The sequence below is a fragment of the Oryzias latipes genome, chromosome 1 (genome assembly GCF_053564925.1).
Source record: "Oryzias latipes strain Hd-rR chromosome 1, Olatipes_Hd-rR_3.1".
Taxonomy (NCBI): Eukaryota; Metazoa; Chordata; class Actinopteri; order Beloniformes; family Adrianichthyidae; genus Oryzias; species Oryzias latipes.
This window is the reverse complement of record NC_136237.1, coordinates 33,583,225-33,596,133: the sequence shown is the minus strand read 5'-3', so window position 1 is coordinate 33,596,133 and position 12,909 is coordinate 33,583,225. Positions and strand designations below refer to the sequence as shown.

Sequence of the window (12,909 nt, the reverse complement as noted above, 5' to 3'; positions counted from 1 at the left end):
GCTATTTTGAAGTTTGGTTTCATAATTTTGTAGCATTGCAAAACACTTTCTTTGGATTTGCTATTTTGAAATGAGGCAACAAAAAGGGTTTGATTTAAGTTTCAGATTTATTGAGGATGACAAAAGGAATGACAAAGCTGTTGACCTCTGTGGCTTGATTCAGCTTGAGGTTTCTTCCAGTTAAGATTGTTTCCACTGGAATGTCATTTTCAGTCCTTAAGCTCCACTTCTGAACGTTTCGTTTCTCATCTTGAACTGCAGATCTCGTGCAGCTAACAAAGTTCTTCCTCCGGGTCCATCTCCACAACTGGAGGGAACTTCAAACACGCCGCTTGACTCTTAAACTCGGTGATCTCATGGGGCTTCAGCTCTCTCCTCCTGCTGAACAGGTAGATTCCCTCAGACTTGGCGGCAGAGGTCCTCGCTTCAATTGTGAACAGCCTGCAGTCTGGGCAGGACGTACGGAAAAAGGTGATGGTGTGGTTGTTGCAGCCTATTACCGCCTTCATAACATGGTCTTCCAGGGTGAAGTTGGAGGCAATCAACAAGCATCCAGGAATGCTTCGGATAAACTGGGTAAAGGAGGATTTACCCAATTCCAGACTTATACTTAATGTTGTTTCAAGTGGGAGGAAAAGGTCGCTCTCTTCTTTCACACTGCCGGCAACCAACGGCCATCTTCCAGAAGCATGTTGAAGGGGATCGAGCGGATCCAGGCGCTGGATCAGCTTCTCACAGTCCAGCGGAGCTGAGAAACCCAAAGGGGTGAACAACAGAATGGTGAAGATCACACGCAGCATGTCTGTCTCTCCTTTCAATCTGTCTCTCTGGAAGAAGGTAGAGCTTATATTTGCCTCACAAACTGTTTTGTGACGTCAGAGGTTCAATGACAGAGCGGGCATGATTCATGGATAATATTTACACTCAAAGGTTTACTTTCTGCCCATTTCAGTTTGTGAAATCTAATGTTTTGATCATAAAAATCAGGAGGAAAATATGGTAGTAATTCACAACTTAACGAGAAAACCCGGAATGTAATAATTAATTAAAAAAACAGGAATTTATTACTAAAAATGACTGAATGGTGTCATGTCTTTCTCCATTTTAACAGCAACAGTCTTTGAACCCACTGAAACTTCCCAGTTGGCACTACTGCGTCATGTGCGGGAAGTACCGGATTTTAAGAACAAACATGTAATCATCATGCTCATCTTCTCGCCTTTGGCATAGTCCCTTCCTTACTGTGCCAAACTAGAAATTGATTTAAATGTTTCTTAATCACAGCAACTTTGAGAATTGTGAAAATTCTATCAAGCAAAGACACTTTGGCATTTACTTAGTATTTGAATTTCTACTTTAAGAAGCAATTATGCTAAGGAAACCAGTCTATATATGAAATAAAATACTATAGCTGACAATTTGATGCGTATAGAACATGTACAAATTAAACAGAACTTCCATTATCAAACTGTCACAGCCACAAACCCGTCACTGACAATTCTAACTCCTTTCAAATTATCTTAGAAAGTTGAAATACCTGTTTTTCAAAAATATTATTTAATGTTTTATTTTGCTTATTCATCTTAACGGACTTCTGATTACTGAAGTTATTACTGATTAATAATTAAGTCAAATTTACTATTTTAATATTTATTTTTTTCTAATAAAAGGAGGCCACCCAGTTACTTGTTTTGGGACTAGAAATGTCAATTAGATGAAAATCTTTAAAATTCAGATTTCAACTGCTTTATACTTTAACAGGACTGGTTTTTTTTTAAACTTATCAGATGTTTTTAAGATCAGAATAGATCATTTCTGCTCAGCTTGGCTGAACTCAAACAGGCAAACTGAATCTTCCAAAGATCTCATCTTTTTCTATAGAGTGAAATGAAACGTGCAGGATCTCTAGCAGCAAGTTCCAAACAAAAAAGCTCGACTTTCTTACAAAAAGGAAAGCTTTCTTATGCAACATGTCGAGTACAGCGGGAACAAGTTCCATGGAATTTATACTTTCTGCTACTGGGATATGCATGTGGAACAAAATATGCAAAAAATAAAGTTACCTATTCAATGTACAACTCATGTAAAAATAAAAACCTTAATGTTATATTGTTAACAATTTACCCCATTTTAGCTGCACTAGAACACCAAACGAGCCAGGTGGTGTAGAACAATCGTTAGTTTAATCATTATACAATCCTAAAAACAACTCACATATTTTGCTTATTTCTATTTAAAGTAAGTATGGGTGTTCAAACTTTACTCTTTAATGTTAAGCCTGTCTAACAAAAAATATAAAATAAATTCACACTTAAGGGAATTTGAAACATTTTCTTTAAAAATGGTCTAAATGAGCTCCACTTATTTTGAAAGTAGACATTTGCAGACCCACGGCTGCCACAACAACTTTAAAAAGTAGATAAACCCCGTTTCCTACCTATATGTATTAATGAATATCTCCAATAACAGGTTCTCCCCAAAAATACAAGAATTTAATTTTTAAGAAACTAAACTATTGTTGCTCAACAAACCTCTGCAGATCTCTGACCATGTTTAGCTACTGCACCTTTTTAGATTTAAAAAACATGCTGAGATCTAAATGTTTATACAGCAATTAAAAACAACAAGTTAGACTTTATGTGAGGGATTGATGCAGACTGAGGTTCATCTGTCAACCAAGAAAAATGCAACAAAACTCAAAAGAAGAGTAGACTTTTTGTAGGTTCACTTGGTATAAAGGGGATTTAAAGATGGAGTCTTTAAATGTCGTTGGGTTAAAGTCCATGACAGCCCTTTAATTCTGGACAGTTGACATTGTTCTTGTTAAAAAAAAAAAAAGATGAAGTTGGTGAGTGCAGGTTGAATGTAGTGTATGAATGCAGCAAATGTGGAAGAATGCATAAAAAGAAGACTGGAGGAATGTAGTGAATTCTTCAGCAGAGAGATGGAATGGACGACAACAGATGGTTTACATGACGGAGCAGCACTGGCAGGTTTTCTGTTTGGGTGTTTTGCTCTCCCCGCGACTTTGGATCTGTGTCTCTGCACTGGCGGGGCTGTTCCCCCCTGCTGCTGGGGCCTCGCTAGCCCTGTTGGAGGCTTCTACTTTCAGCAGAAGAGGCTCCTGCTCTCCTGGACCCGCATTGTTGTCTTGCTTGTCCTGAGGACCAGTCAGGGGCACCTCCTGGAACTGTGTGGGTGCTGCAGAAAGGTTTGGGGTTTTTGGCGCAGCCTCTGGTGTGTCTGCTGAAGCTGCATCCTTACCCTCATTTGCTGAGTGACGTTAAGGCAGCGTTCCTTTTCAAAACAAGGAAGAGCCAACTGTTTAAACTTAATCACGAAGGAGAAATGTACAGATGCTATAATAGAATAGAGTTGTGACAGAAAAAGCCTGAAGCATGACTCGTGAGATTTGTACTGCTTTGACATTTTTCACCAAGCACGTGAGTACATGCGCTAGTACCAGGTAGCAACAGTCCAGCATGAACACCATATGCTAAAAGCACGTTCAAGTACCCGTGTTCAGAGCGCTGTTGAATGTGAGTATCACATGCCTGGTGTGAACGTAGCATCAGAATTGATTGGTTTGTAAGGATAGTCCTACGAAAGTGGTCAGTGAAACTACAGTACATACCCATTTTTGTCAGACCAAAGACATAATAAGTCTTGAAAAGAGTGTTTATTAGAAAACAGTTCCTCTCACACAACATTATCATCATTACATCTTATTTATTGACAGACACAGAGTGGGAAAGTGTTACAGATGTGACATGAAAGTGCAAAGACTTCTCTTTAAATTTACATACGTCAAACATCCAGTTAATTTTTCAGCAGATGGATCTCAGTCCATTTCTGTGTCTCTGTCCTTCTCTGGACACAGGTCTTTGGTGGGGTCCATTACAGCAGGTGGAGGCATGTTCAGACACTCCACCTGTGCTCTAAACTCCTCCATCTCCTTCTCCTCCAGCTGCCTCCGTCTGCTGAACAAGTAGAAGTGCTGCCTCTTCCCCGACTCGACAGTCATGAGGAATAGCAGGCAGTCACGGCAGGACGTGTGGACGACCTTTGCGCTGAATTGGCTTTTATCCGTCCCGTCGTAGTTGAAGCTTCTGCCTTCGAGGGAGATGTTGTAGTAGCTGTATAAGCAGGAGCCATTTACACTGAGGCTGCGGGAGTAAGAGATGCTGCTGGCGTTGGTGGGGCTGGAGAAACCCACAGTGGCGCTGTCTCGTTGTTGAAATATCTCCAGGTATGGCAGGTAGCTAATGCTGCCAGCAATTAACGCCCACCGACCCGGCAGGTCATGTGGATCGAGCTGATCCAAAGGGCGGGTCAACTCGGTGCAGGTCAGAGGAACCGAGTGTCCCACAGAGGCCAAGCAGATGAGAGCCAAAGCAAAAATCATGTTGAATCTCTTGCAGTCAGTCTCCCTGCAGCTTTAAAGCTGGTGAAAAGCAGTGGCTGCTTTTATAAGGCTTTCAGAGGCAGCTTTCACAACACTGAAGTTTTGTACCTGTGGATTCCGAGATTGTGTAATGAATCATTGTGGGGAAAAAAGGAATTTATTTCTAAAAATGACTGAATTGTGTCATTTATTTCTCCATTTTAACAAGAACAGTCTTTGATCCCACTGAAACTTCTCAGATGGCACTACTGCCTCATGTGCAGGAAGTACCAGATTTTAAGAGGTTTCCTGAAAACATGTAATCACCATGCTCATCTTCTCTCCTTTGGCATAGTCCCTTCCTTATTGTACCAAACAAGAAATTGATTTAATTTTTTTATTTCACTGCGGCTTTGAGAATTGTGAAAAGTCTTTCAAGCTAAGACACTTTGGCATTTACTTAATATTTGAATTTCTACTATAACAAGAAATTTGGCTATGGATACCTGTTTATATATGAAATAAAATAATGATATGAAATAATACTGAGAAATATGAAATAAAATACTTTATCAGCAAATTGACATATATTCAGGAAACCACCTGCCTATCTGCTCTGATTTCTATTAACTTTGTATTTGAGAGTTCCTGTGTGCTGAAGGAAAGCATGAAGTTCCTAAAATAATATATATTTTAAGCTCGATGCTCAAAAACGAGGATGCAGTTCTGGATTTTCCACAGCCCCCCCCCCCCCCCCCCCCCCCCCCCTTGAAACCTTATCTGTGCCAGAGATAAGAACTCTTCTGAGTTTTTACTGAGTGTGAAATTAAGCACGTTTTTCAGAAACTTCCAGTTTTCATTTCAAATGATAAGTAAAATTCTGTGTGTAAGCAATACATGCAACACGTAGTGCAGCCTCATACTCTGTTAATCACAAACTGTTTTAATCCAAAATGGCAGAGTCATAGAATACTGATGTAAAATGTTTCAGTGGTTTGTTTCCCATCTGTCAGACAGAGAGAATAGTTGTAATGAATGGGAAAAACTGAGAATGAGAAAAAGTAACATCTGGGGTGAATGAGGGCGCTCTGCTTGCTCCATTACTAATCTTAAAGATCCACTGCTATGAAATTGTATTTTTAAACATGTTCTTGTGACATATTTCTCATGGTGGAGAACATATATTAAGAAAAAATCTAGACATATAATTTTATTGTCCCTTTTATTATCTTTCTAAATACTGATGCTTTAAAGTGGGATATTAAGCATATATGGCTGTTAGAGAAAGATGATCTCACTGTAACAACAAAGCAATTCAAAAAAGTAACTTTTGGGGGTGGTGATCATTTACTTTTAGAACTTTGTACCCTCACCTTTAAACTGACCATAGCTCAGGTTTTCAGTGGGGAGAACCAGGCCCTCAGCGGAGGTGGCTGTGTCGCTTGGGTATTGACTTCTTGGGCTTGTGGTTTGATTGAGAAATAGATTTTTATTGATGTTCTCAATAGAGCTGATGTGTGTCTTTCAACTCTGCAATTCCCACTCATCAAACTATGAGACATTCAAGGTTCTTAAGGCTCAAAAAAGGCAGAAAAGTAACAAAAAATAAGGGAAGAACTATTTTTCACTAGTCTCCTCTGTGCATTATTAGGAGCCTTGCTATTTTGAAGTTTGGTTTCATAATTTTGTAGCATTGCAAAACACTTTCTTTGGATTTGCTATTTTGAAATGAGGCAACAAAAAGGGTTTGATTTAAGTTTCAGATTTATTGAGGATGACAAAAGGAATGACAAAGCTGTTGACCTCTGTGGCTTGATTCAGCTTGAGGTTTCTTCCAGTTAAGATTGTTTCCACTGGAATGTCATTTTCAGTCCTTAAGCTCCACTTCTGAACGTTTCGTTTCTCATCTTGAACTGCAGATCTCGTGCAGCTAACAAAGTTCTTCCTCCGGGTCCATCTCCACAACTGGAGGGAACTTCAAACACGCCGCTTGACTCTTAAACTCGGTGATCTCATGGGGCTTCAGCTCTCTCCTCCTGCTGAACAGGTAGATTCCCTCAGACTTGGCGGCAGAGGTCCTCGCTTCAATTGTGAACAGCCTGCAGTCTGGGCAGGACGTACGGAAAAAGGTGATGGTGTGGTTGTTGCAGCCTATTACCGCCTTCATAACATGGTCTTCCAGGGTGAAGTTGGAGGCAATCAACAAGCATCCAGGAATGCTTCGGATAAACTGGGTAAAGGAGGATTTACCCAATTCCAGACTTATACTTAATGTTGTTTCAAGTGGGAGGAAAAGGTCGCTCTCTTCTTTCACACTGCCGGCAACCAACGGCCATCTTCCAGAAGCATGTTGAAGGGGATCGAGCGGATCCAGGCGCTGGATCAGCTTCTCACAGTCCAGCGGAGCTGAGAAACCCAAAGGGGTGAACAACAGAATGGTGAAGATCACACGCAGCATGTCTGTCTCTCCTTTCAATCTGTCTCTCTGGAAGAAGGTAGAGCTTATATTTGCCTCACAAACTGTTTTGTGACGTCAGAGGTTCAATGACAGAGCGGGCATGATTCATGGATAATATTTACACTCAAAGGTTTACTTTCTGCCCATTTCAGTTTGTGAAATCTAATGTTTTGATCATAAAAATCAGGAGGAAAATATGGTAGTAATTCACAACTTAACGAGAAAACCCGGAATGTAATAATTAATTAAAAAAACAGGAATTTATTACTAAAAATGACTGAATGGTGTCATGTCTTTCTCCATTTTAACAGCAACAGTCTTTGAACCCACTGAAACTTCCCAGTTGGCACTACTGCGTCATGTGCGGGAAGTACCGGATTTTAAGAACAAACATGTAATCATCATGCTCATCTTCTCGCCTTTGGCATAGTCCCTTCCTTACTGTGCCAAACTAGAAATTGATTTAAATGTTTCTTAATCACAGCAACTTTGAGAATTGTGAAAATTCTATCAAGCAAAGACACTTTGGCATTTACTTAGTATTTGAATTTCTACTTTAAGAAGCAATTATGCTAAGGAAACCAGTCTATATATGAAATAAAATACTATAGCTGACAATTTGATGCGTATAGAACATGTACAAATTAAACAGAACTTCCATTATCAAACTGTCACAGCCACAAACCCGTCACTGACAATTCTAACTCCTTTCAAATTATCTTAGAAAGTTGAAATACCTGTTTTTCAAAAATATTATTTAATGTTTTATTTTGCTTATTCATCTTAACGGACTTCTGATTACTGAAGTTATTACTGATTAATAATTAAGTCAAATTTACTATTTTAATATTTATTTTTTTCTAATAAAAGGAGGCCACCCAGTTACTTGTTTTGGGACTAGAAATGTCAATTAGATGAAAATCTTTAAAATTCAGATTTCAACTGCTTTATACTTTAACAGGACTGTTTTTTTTTTAAACTTATCAGATGTTTTTAAGATCAGAATAGATCATTTCTGCTCAGCTTGGCTGAACTCAAACAGGCAAACTGAATCTTCCAAAGATCTCATCTTTTTCTATAGAGTGAAATGAAACGTGCAGGATCTCTAGCAGCAAGTTCCAAACAAAAAAGCTCGACTTTCTTACAAAAAGGAAAGCTTTCTTATGCAACATGTCGAGTACAGCGGGAACAAGTTCCATGGAATTTATACTTTCTGCTACTGGGATATGCATGTGGAACAAAATATGCAAAAAATAAAGTTACCTATTCAATGTACAACTCATGTAAAAATAAAAACCTTAATGTTATATTGTTAACAATTTACCCCATTTTAGCTGCACTAGAACACCAAACGAGCCAGGTGGTGTAGAACAATCGTTAGTTTAATCATTATACAATCCTAAAAACAACTCACATATTTTGCTTATTTCTATTTAAAGTAAGTATGGGTGTTCAAACTTTACTCTTTAATGTTAAGCCTGTCTAACAAAAAATATAAAATAAATTCACACTTAAGGGAATTTGAAACATTTTCTTTAAAAATGGTCTAAATGAGCTCCACTTATTTTGAAAGTAGACATTTGCAGACCCACGGCTGCCACAACAACTTTAAAAAGTAGATAAACCCCGTTTCCTACCTATATGTATTAATGAATATCTCCAATAACAGGTTCTCCCCAAAAATACAAGAATTTAATTTTTAAGAAACTAAACTATTGTTGCTCAACAAACCTCTGCAGATCTCTGACCATGTTTAGCTACTGCACCTTTTTAGATTTAAAAAACATGCTGAGATCTACAAATTTATACAGCAATTAAAAACAACAAGTTAGACTTTATGTGAGGGATTGATGCAGACTGAGGTTCATCTGTCAACCAAGAAAAATGCAACAAAACTCAAAAGAAGAGTAGACTTTTTGTAGGTTCACTTGGTATAAAGGGGATTTAAAGATGGAGTCTTTAAATGTCGTTGGGTTAAAGTCCATGACAGCCCTTTAATTCTGGACAGTTGACATTGTTCTTGTTAAAAAAAAAAAAAGATGAAGTTGGTGAGTGCAGGTTGAATGTAGTGTATGAATGCAGCAAATGTGGAAGAATGCATAAAAAGAAGACTGGAGGAATGTAGTGAATTCTTCAGCAGAGAGATGGAATGGACGACAACAGATGGTTTACATGACGGAGCAGCACTGGCAGGTTTTCTGTTTGGGTGTTTTGCTCTCCCCGCGACTTTGGATCTGTGTCTCTGCACTGGCGGGGCTGTTCCCCCCTGCTGCTGGGGCCTCGCTAACCCTGTTGGAGGCTTCTACTTTCAGCAGAAGAGGCTCCTGCTCTCCTGGACCCGCATTGTTGTCTTGCTTGTCCTGAGGACCAGTCAGGGGCACCTCCTGGAACTGTGTGGGTGCTGCAGAAAGGTTTGGGGTTTTTGGCGCAGCCTCTGGTGTGTCTGCTGAAGCTGCATCCTTACCCTCATTTGCTGAGCTGAGAATAGGGAGCGGTGCTTCGGTGTAGACTGGCACTGCAGTTACCGTGACGCCCTCTAGAGGACGTGTCTGCGACTGCGGTTCAACAGGTGGATCTTCTTCCTCTGATTTCCCCAAAGCTTCTGGAGGCGTTTCTGTTTTTACCGCCTCCTCCACAGCCACCCCCTTCTCTTTGCCTGCTTCTGGATCTAGCAGATGGGCTTTGTCTGATTCCACGGACCCCTGCTGATCTTCCTGGGATGTGAGCTCCTGGGAAACATCATCCCCTTCATCTGTGATGAGCACGCATTCAGCTCTCATCACCAGGGTCCCTTCCTCCTCCTCCTTTTCAAGAACGCTGTCGTTTGGAATCTGATCAATGACTCCCATCCCATGCACCCTCACATTCTCTGCACCTTCAGAGGCTCCATGTTTGTTTGATTCGCCGAGCTCTGAAACTCCGTTTGAGTCCGGGACCCCCCCACCGTTGGTCAGAACAACCGCAGTTTCAACCTCTGCCGGGGTTTGGTTACGTTTCCCTTCATCCTCAGGGGTTTCTGGAAGAAAAACAAGACACACAACTGTAAGCAAAGCCTTCCTGTACTTATAATTCATATGAATTAGCAATCAATATTTGACAACACCCCATGTTGTGTGCACTGATTGTTAGCAGTCATCGCCTCATTTATTTGTAATGTTAGTCTGTCAGAAGCAAAACTCAGTGCAGATAAATTATAGATTTCTTTGTCGTTAAATATTTCAACATTTATTATCCTGGAACTTCATTTGAAGGAATCTTTCACATGTTCTGTTTTTAATTATGCTTTGAGTAGGTTTTTATGATAGAAGCTGGACTGAATGTACAACTGGATTACTGACAGCAGAGATGTGTGGAACATCTTCTTCCTGTTTGAGTCGGGGTCAAAGGTAAAGTAACTGCCAAAGGCACAACATCTATTTATTCGTCTCTGCAGCTAAAAAAGCTGTCAGAAAATTCCATAAATTCTGCAACTCAGACAAAATACTTGCAGACCTTTGGGGGACTTAAATACACAGGGGGTCAGCTTGATGCTACAAATTCTTCTGTCAGCTTGTGCACTTGAGGTGCACATCAACTGACATCGGTGGACCTGCCGCCCTCTAAAAATTAAAGTTATGCGCTTCAGCATTCATTAACATGTACTTGAAATGTATCACAGCAACATGTAATGAACTACAGAAGCAGCATACCTGCGTCTGCTTTCTTTTATAATGCAAATGTCTTCTTTAGGATGCAGTGAACGTTAACGGAGGAATCCATGAATTTTTCTAAGGTCTTTGACAGTCCAGAACACAAAATAACATGAGTATCCTAGTTTCTGGACTATAAGTTGGTTTGGAATTGAACCCAAAAATGTATAATAAAGTCAAAATAAGAAAATCATATATAAGTCACACGTTTGGGAGAAATCTATTTGACAAAATACAGGAAAAAGAATAAAATATTTCATCTGGAAAGGCAAATCAGAATAACGGAACAGATATCAACAATAAACTGAATATATGTACGCTTTACTATCATAACACATTGATGCTTCATGAAACATAAATCAAGTCAAATCCCTAAATCAGTAGAATTCTTAATCCTCTTTGTCGCTTTGGAACTATTCAGCCAAGCCTGGGTAACCATCAGCGGTGCTTTTTCTTTGGTGTTGCTGATGGATCTGCTGCACACACCTACAGTGGTTGATGCTATTTTTTTTGTTGCTATTTTAAAAAAAATTATATTATATATAAGTCACATCTGATTTTAAGTCGCACCCCAGGTCAAACTATGCCAAAAACCGAGACTTATACTCCAAAAATTAAAGCTAAAAAAGAAATATTAAAGACACTTTTTAGGATGACGAGACAAAAAATGTACAATAAAATATTAAAACGTAAAAATCAACAACAATTTATTTGTGCCTGTATGATTCTGTATGCTTACCAGGTTTTGATGCACCCTTTTCACCATTCTGCAGAACAAGTTCTGAGGGAAAATGAACGGTGATCAGCAGAGCTTTTAAATGATCCATTTACCTTTGCATTAATCAATATGTTTTTCCTTCTCAGTTGCTATTGTTACTAGTCCCAGGAAGCAGAAGACTGTAAAAGTTCAACAAAAAAATTACTCTTAAGTAATAAAATCTGGTCATTAATAATTAAGGTATTTTTAAAAACCACAGCGGCAGCAGCAGGAGCACAGACATTAAACATTCTTTAGGGAGTTGAACTGCACTCTCAAGAGAAAAGCCTTCGAGCGGTTAGATTAAAACAAAAAAGCCTGTAGCTGGATGACAGCAGCACCTCGACTGTTGCTGTTTTATATTATAGATGAAAGATTTTGTTAGATTTTCCCCTTAAAAATGCAAAAATACAAATAAATGCTAATTTACTTCTATTTTCTCTATCTATGTTTTTAAGTTAAACTTGAAAGGATCCAACTTACCATTTCTGGCATCTTCTACTTGTACAGTCTTCTGTTTAGGAAAAAAAAAAGTGCAATCAATTAAAGTTTTGAAACACACACACACACACACACACACACACAAATGAAAATATATATATATATATATATATATATATATATATATATATATTGATGACAGCAGAAAGGAGCTTGCAAAAATGCAAAAAAAAAATCGTCTACTATGATAAATCTTATCAGATTAAGCTTAAATACTTAAAAGGAAAAGGTGCAAAACTAGAAAATAGCATCTAAAATTCTAATGATTATGATAGAAATAGAAAAATTTAAAGGTAAGGCTTAACAAATAATGATAAGCTTCAATGAAAGCTTCACCCTGGAGCAGACTGCAGAACAAAGCTGACACTTGTGCTCTGCTAGAAAGGGAAGTCGGGTAAAAATACTTTTACTTGACTGCAGGGGAAACAATTATTTTAGAGTTGATCAAGCACGGTGCTGTTTATGGAACAGGAGGGCTTGCATTCATGACGCTCCTGCTTTTCAACAGGAGGTGCTACATCAAAGGTACACTGTGAGAGGAAATGCATTATGCATGTCAGAGAGCCACAGAGAAAAGATGGGGAAACATTTCTGCTAAATAGAAGACGGTGTAGAAAGCTTGTTCAACATTGATCCCAGCCCCCTTTTGTGTCCATGCAGTGATGAGCGTGCAGGGTCCGCACCGTTCGACCATCTCCCGCTTGTTTCTCAGGGGCCTCTGGTGACTCCTGAGTCTCTCCCTTCGATCTAGAATGGACACACAATTACACAAACAAATCAATGGCATTTTAGTCCTTAAAAGACAAACACTCAAAAAACATGGTGGATGTCATTTCTTTCTCCAAGTACCTTGTTGGGGACTCGGGGGACTTCTGGTAGGTTGGGGACAAGGGAGCTGGTTCCATCAACCACTGTTCCCTCAAAGACTTCCTCTAAAGAGCAAAGGAGGCAAAAATACAAGAAAATATATAAATGTTAATGAAGTTTTGCTATTTTATTCTCGTAGAAATATATAGTGTATGCATTATTTGAAAGAAGCACAGAGATCCGTTTGAAATAAAGGAATCCATCAAACATCAAAGTCCATCAAAGTATTGTTATTCTTAATGTAGCCTGTATG

The 12,909-nt window shown here is 39.0% G+C and overlaps 2 protein-coding genes across 4 annotated transcripts in view; both read right to left on the bottom strand.

Moving 5' to 3' along the window:
- Positions 1-88: 88 nt before the first annotated feature.
- Positions 89-4,462, bottom strand: LOC144991923 (uncharacterized). Its single transcript, XM_078946153.1, has one exon. The coding sequence runs from the start codon at positions 4,403-4,405 to the stop codon at positions 3,842-3,844; it is 564 nt and encodes a 187-aa protein (XP_078802279.1). The 5' UTR covers positions 4,406-4,462; the 3' UTR covers positions 89-3,841.
- Positions 4,463-6,130: 1,668 nt separating this feature from the next.
- Positions 6,131-12,909, bottom strand: part of palm3 (paralemmin 3) — a 37,228-nt gene continuing 30,449 nt past the window's right edge. For 2 of the 3 annotated variants that reach the window (XM_023955569.2, XM_023955565.2), the window contains exons 5-9: positions 12,639-12,721; positions 12,473-12,536; positions 11,772-11,802; positions 11,271-11,312; positions 6,131-9,858 (exon numbers count right to left, since the gene is read on the bottom strand). In XM_023955569.2, the coding sequence (XP_023811337.1) occupies positions 9,011-9,858; positions 11,271-11,312; positions 11,772-11,802; positions 12,473-12,536; positions 12,639-12,721 (1,068 nt within the window). In that variant the 3' untranslated portion in view covers positions 6,131-9,010. The remainder of the gene's footprint in view (positions 9,859-11,270; positions 11,313-11,771; positions 11,803-12,472; positions 12,537-12,638; positions 12,722-12,909) is intronic. The other variant, XM_078946151.1, reaches the window with a different exon arrangement.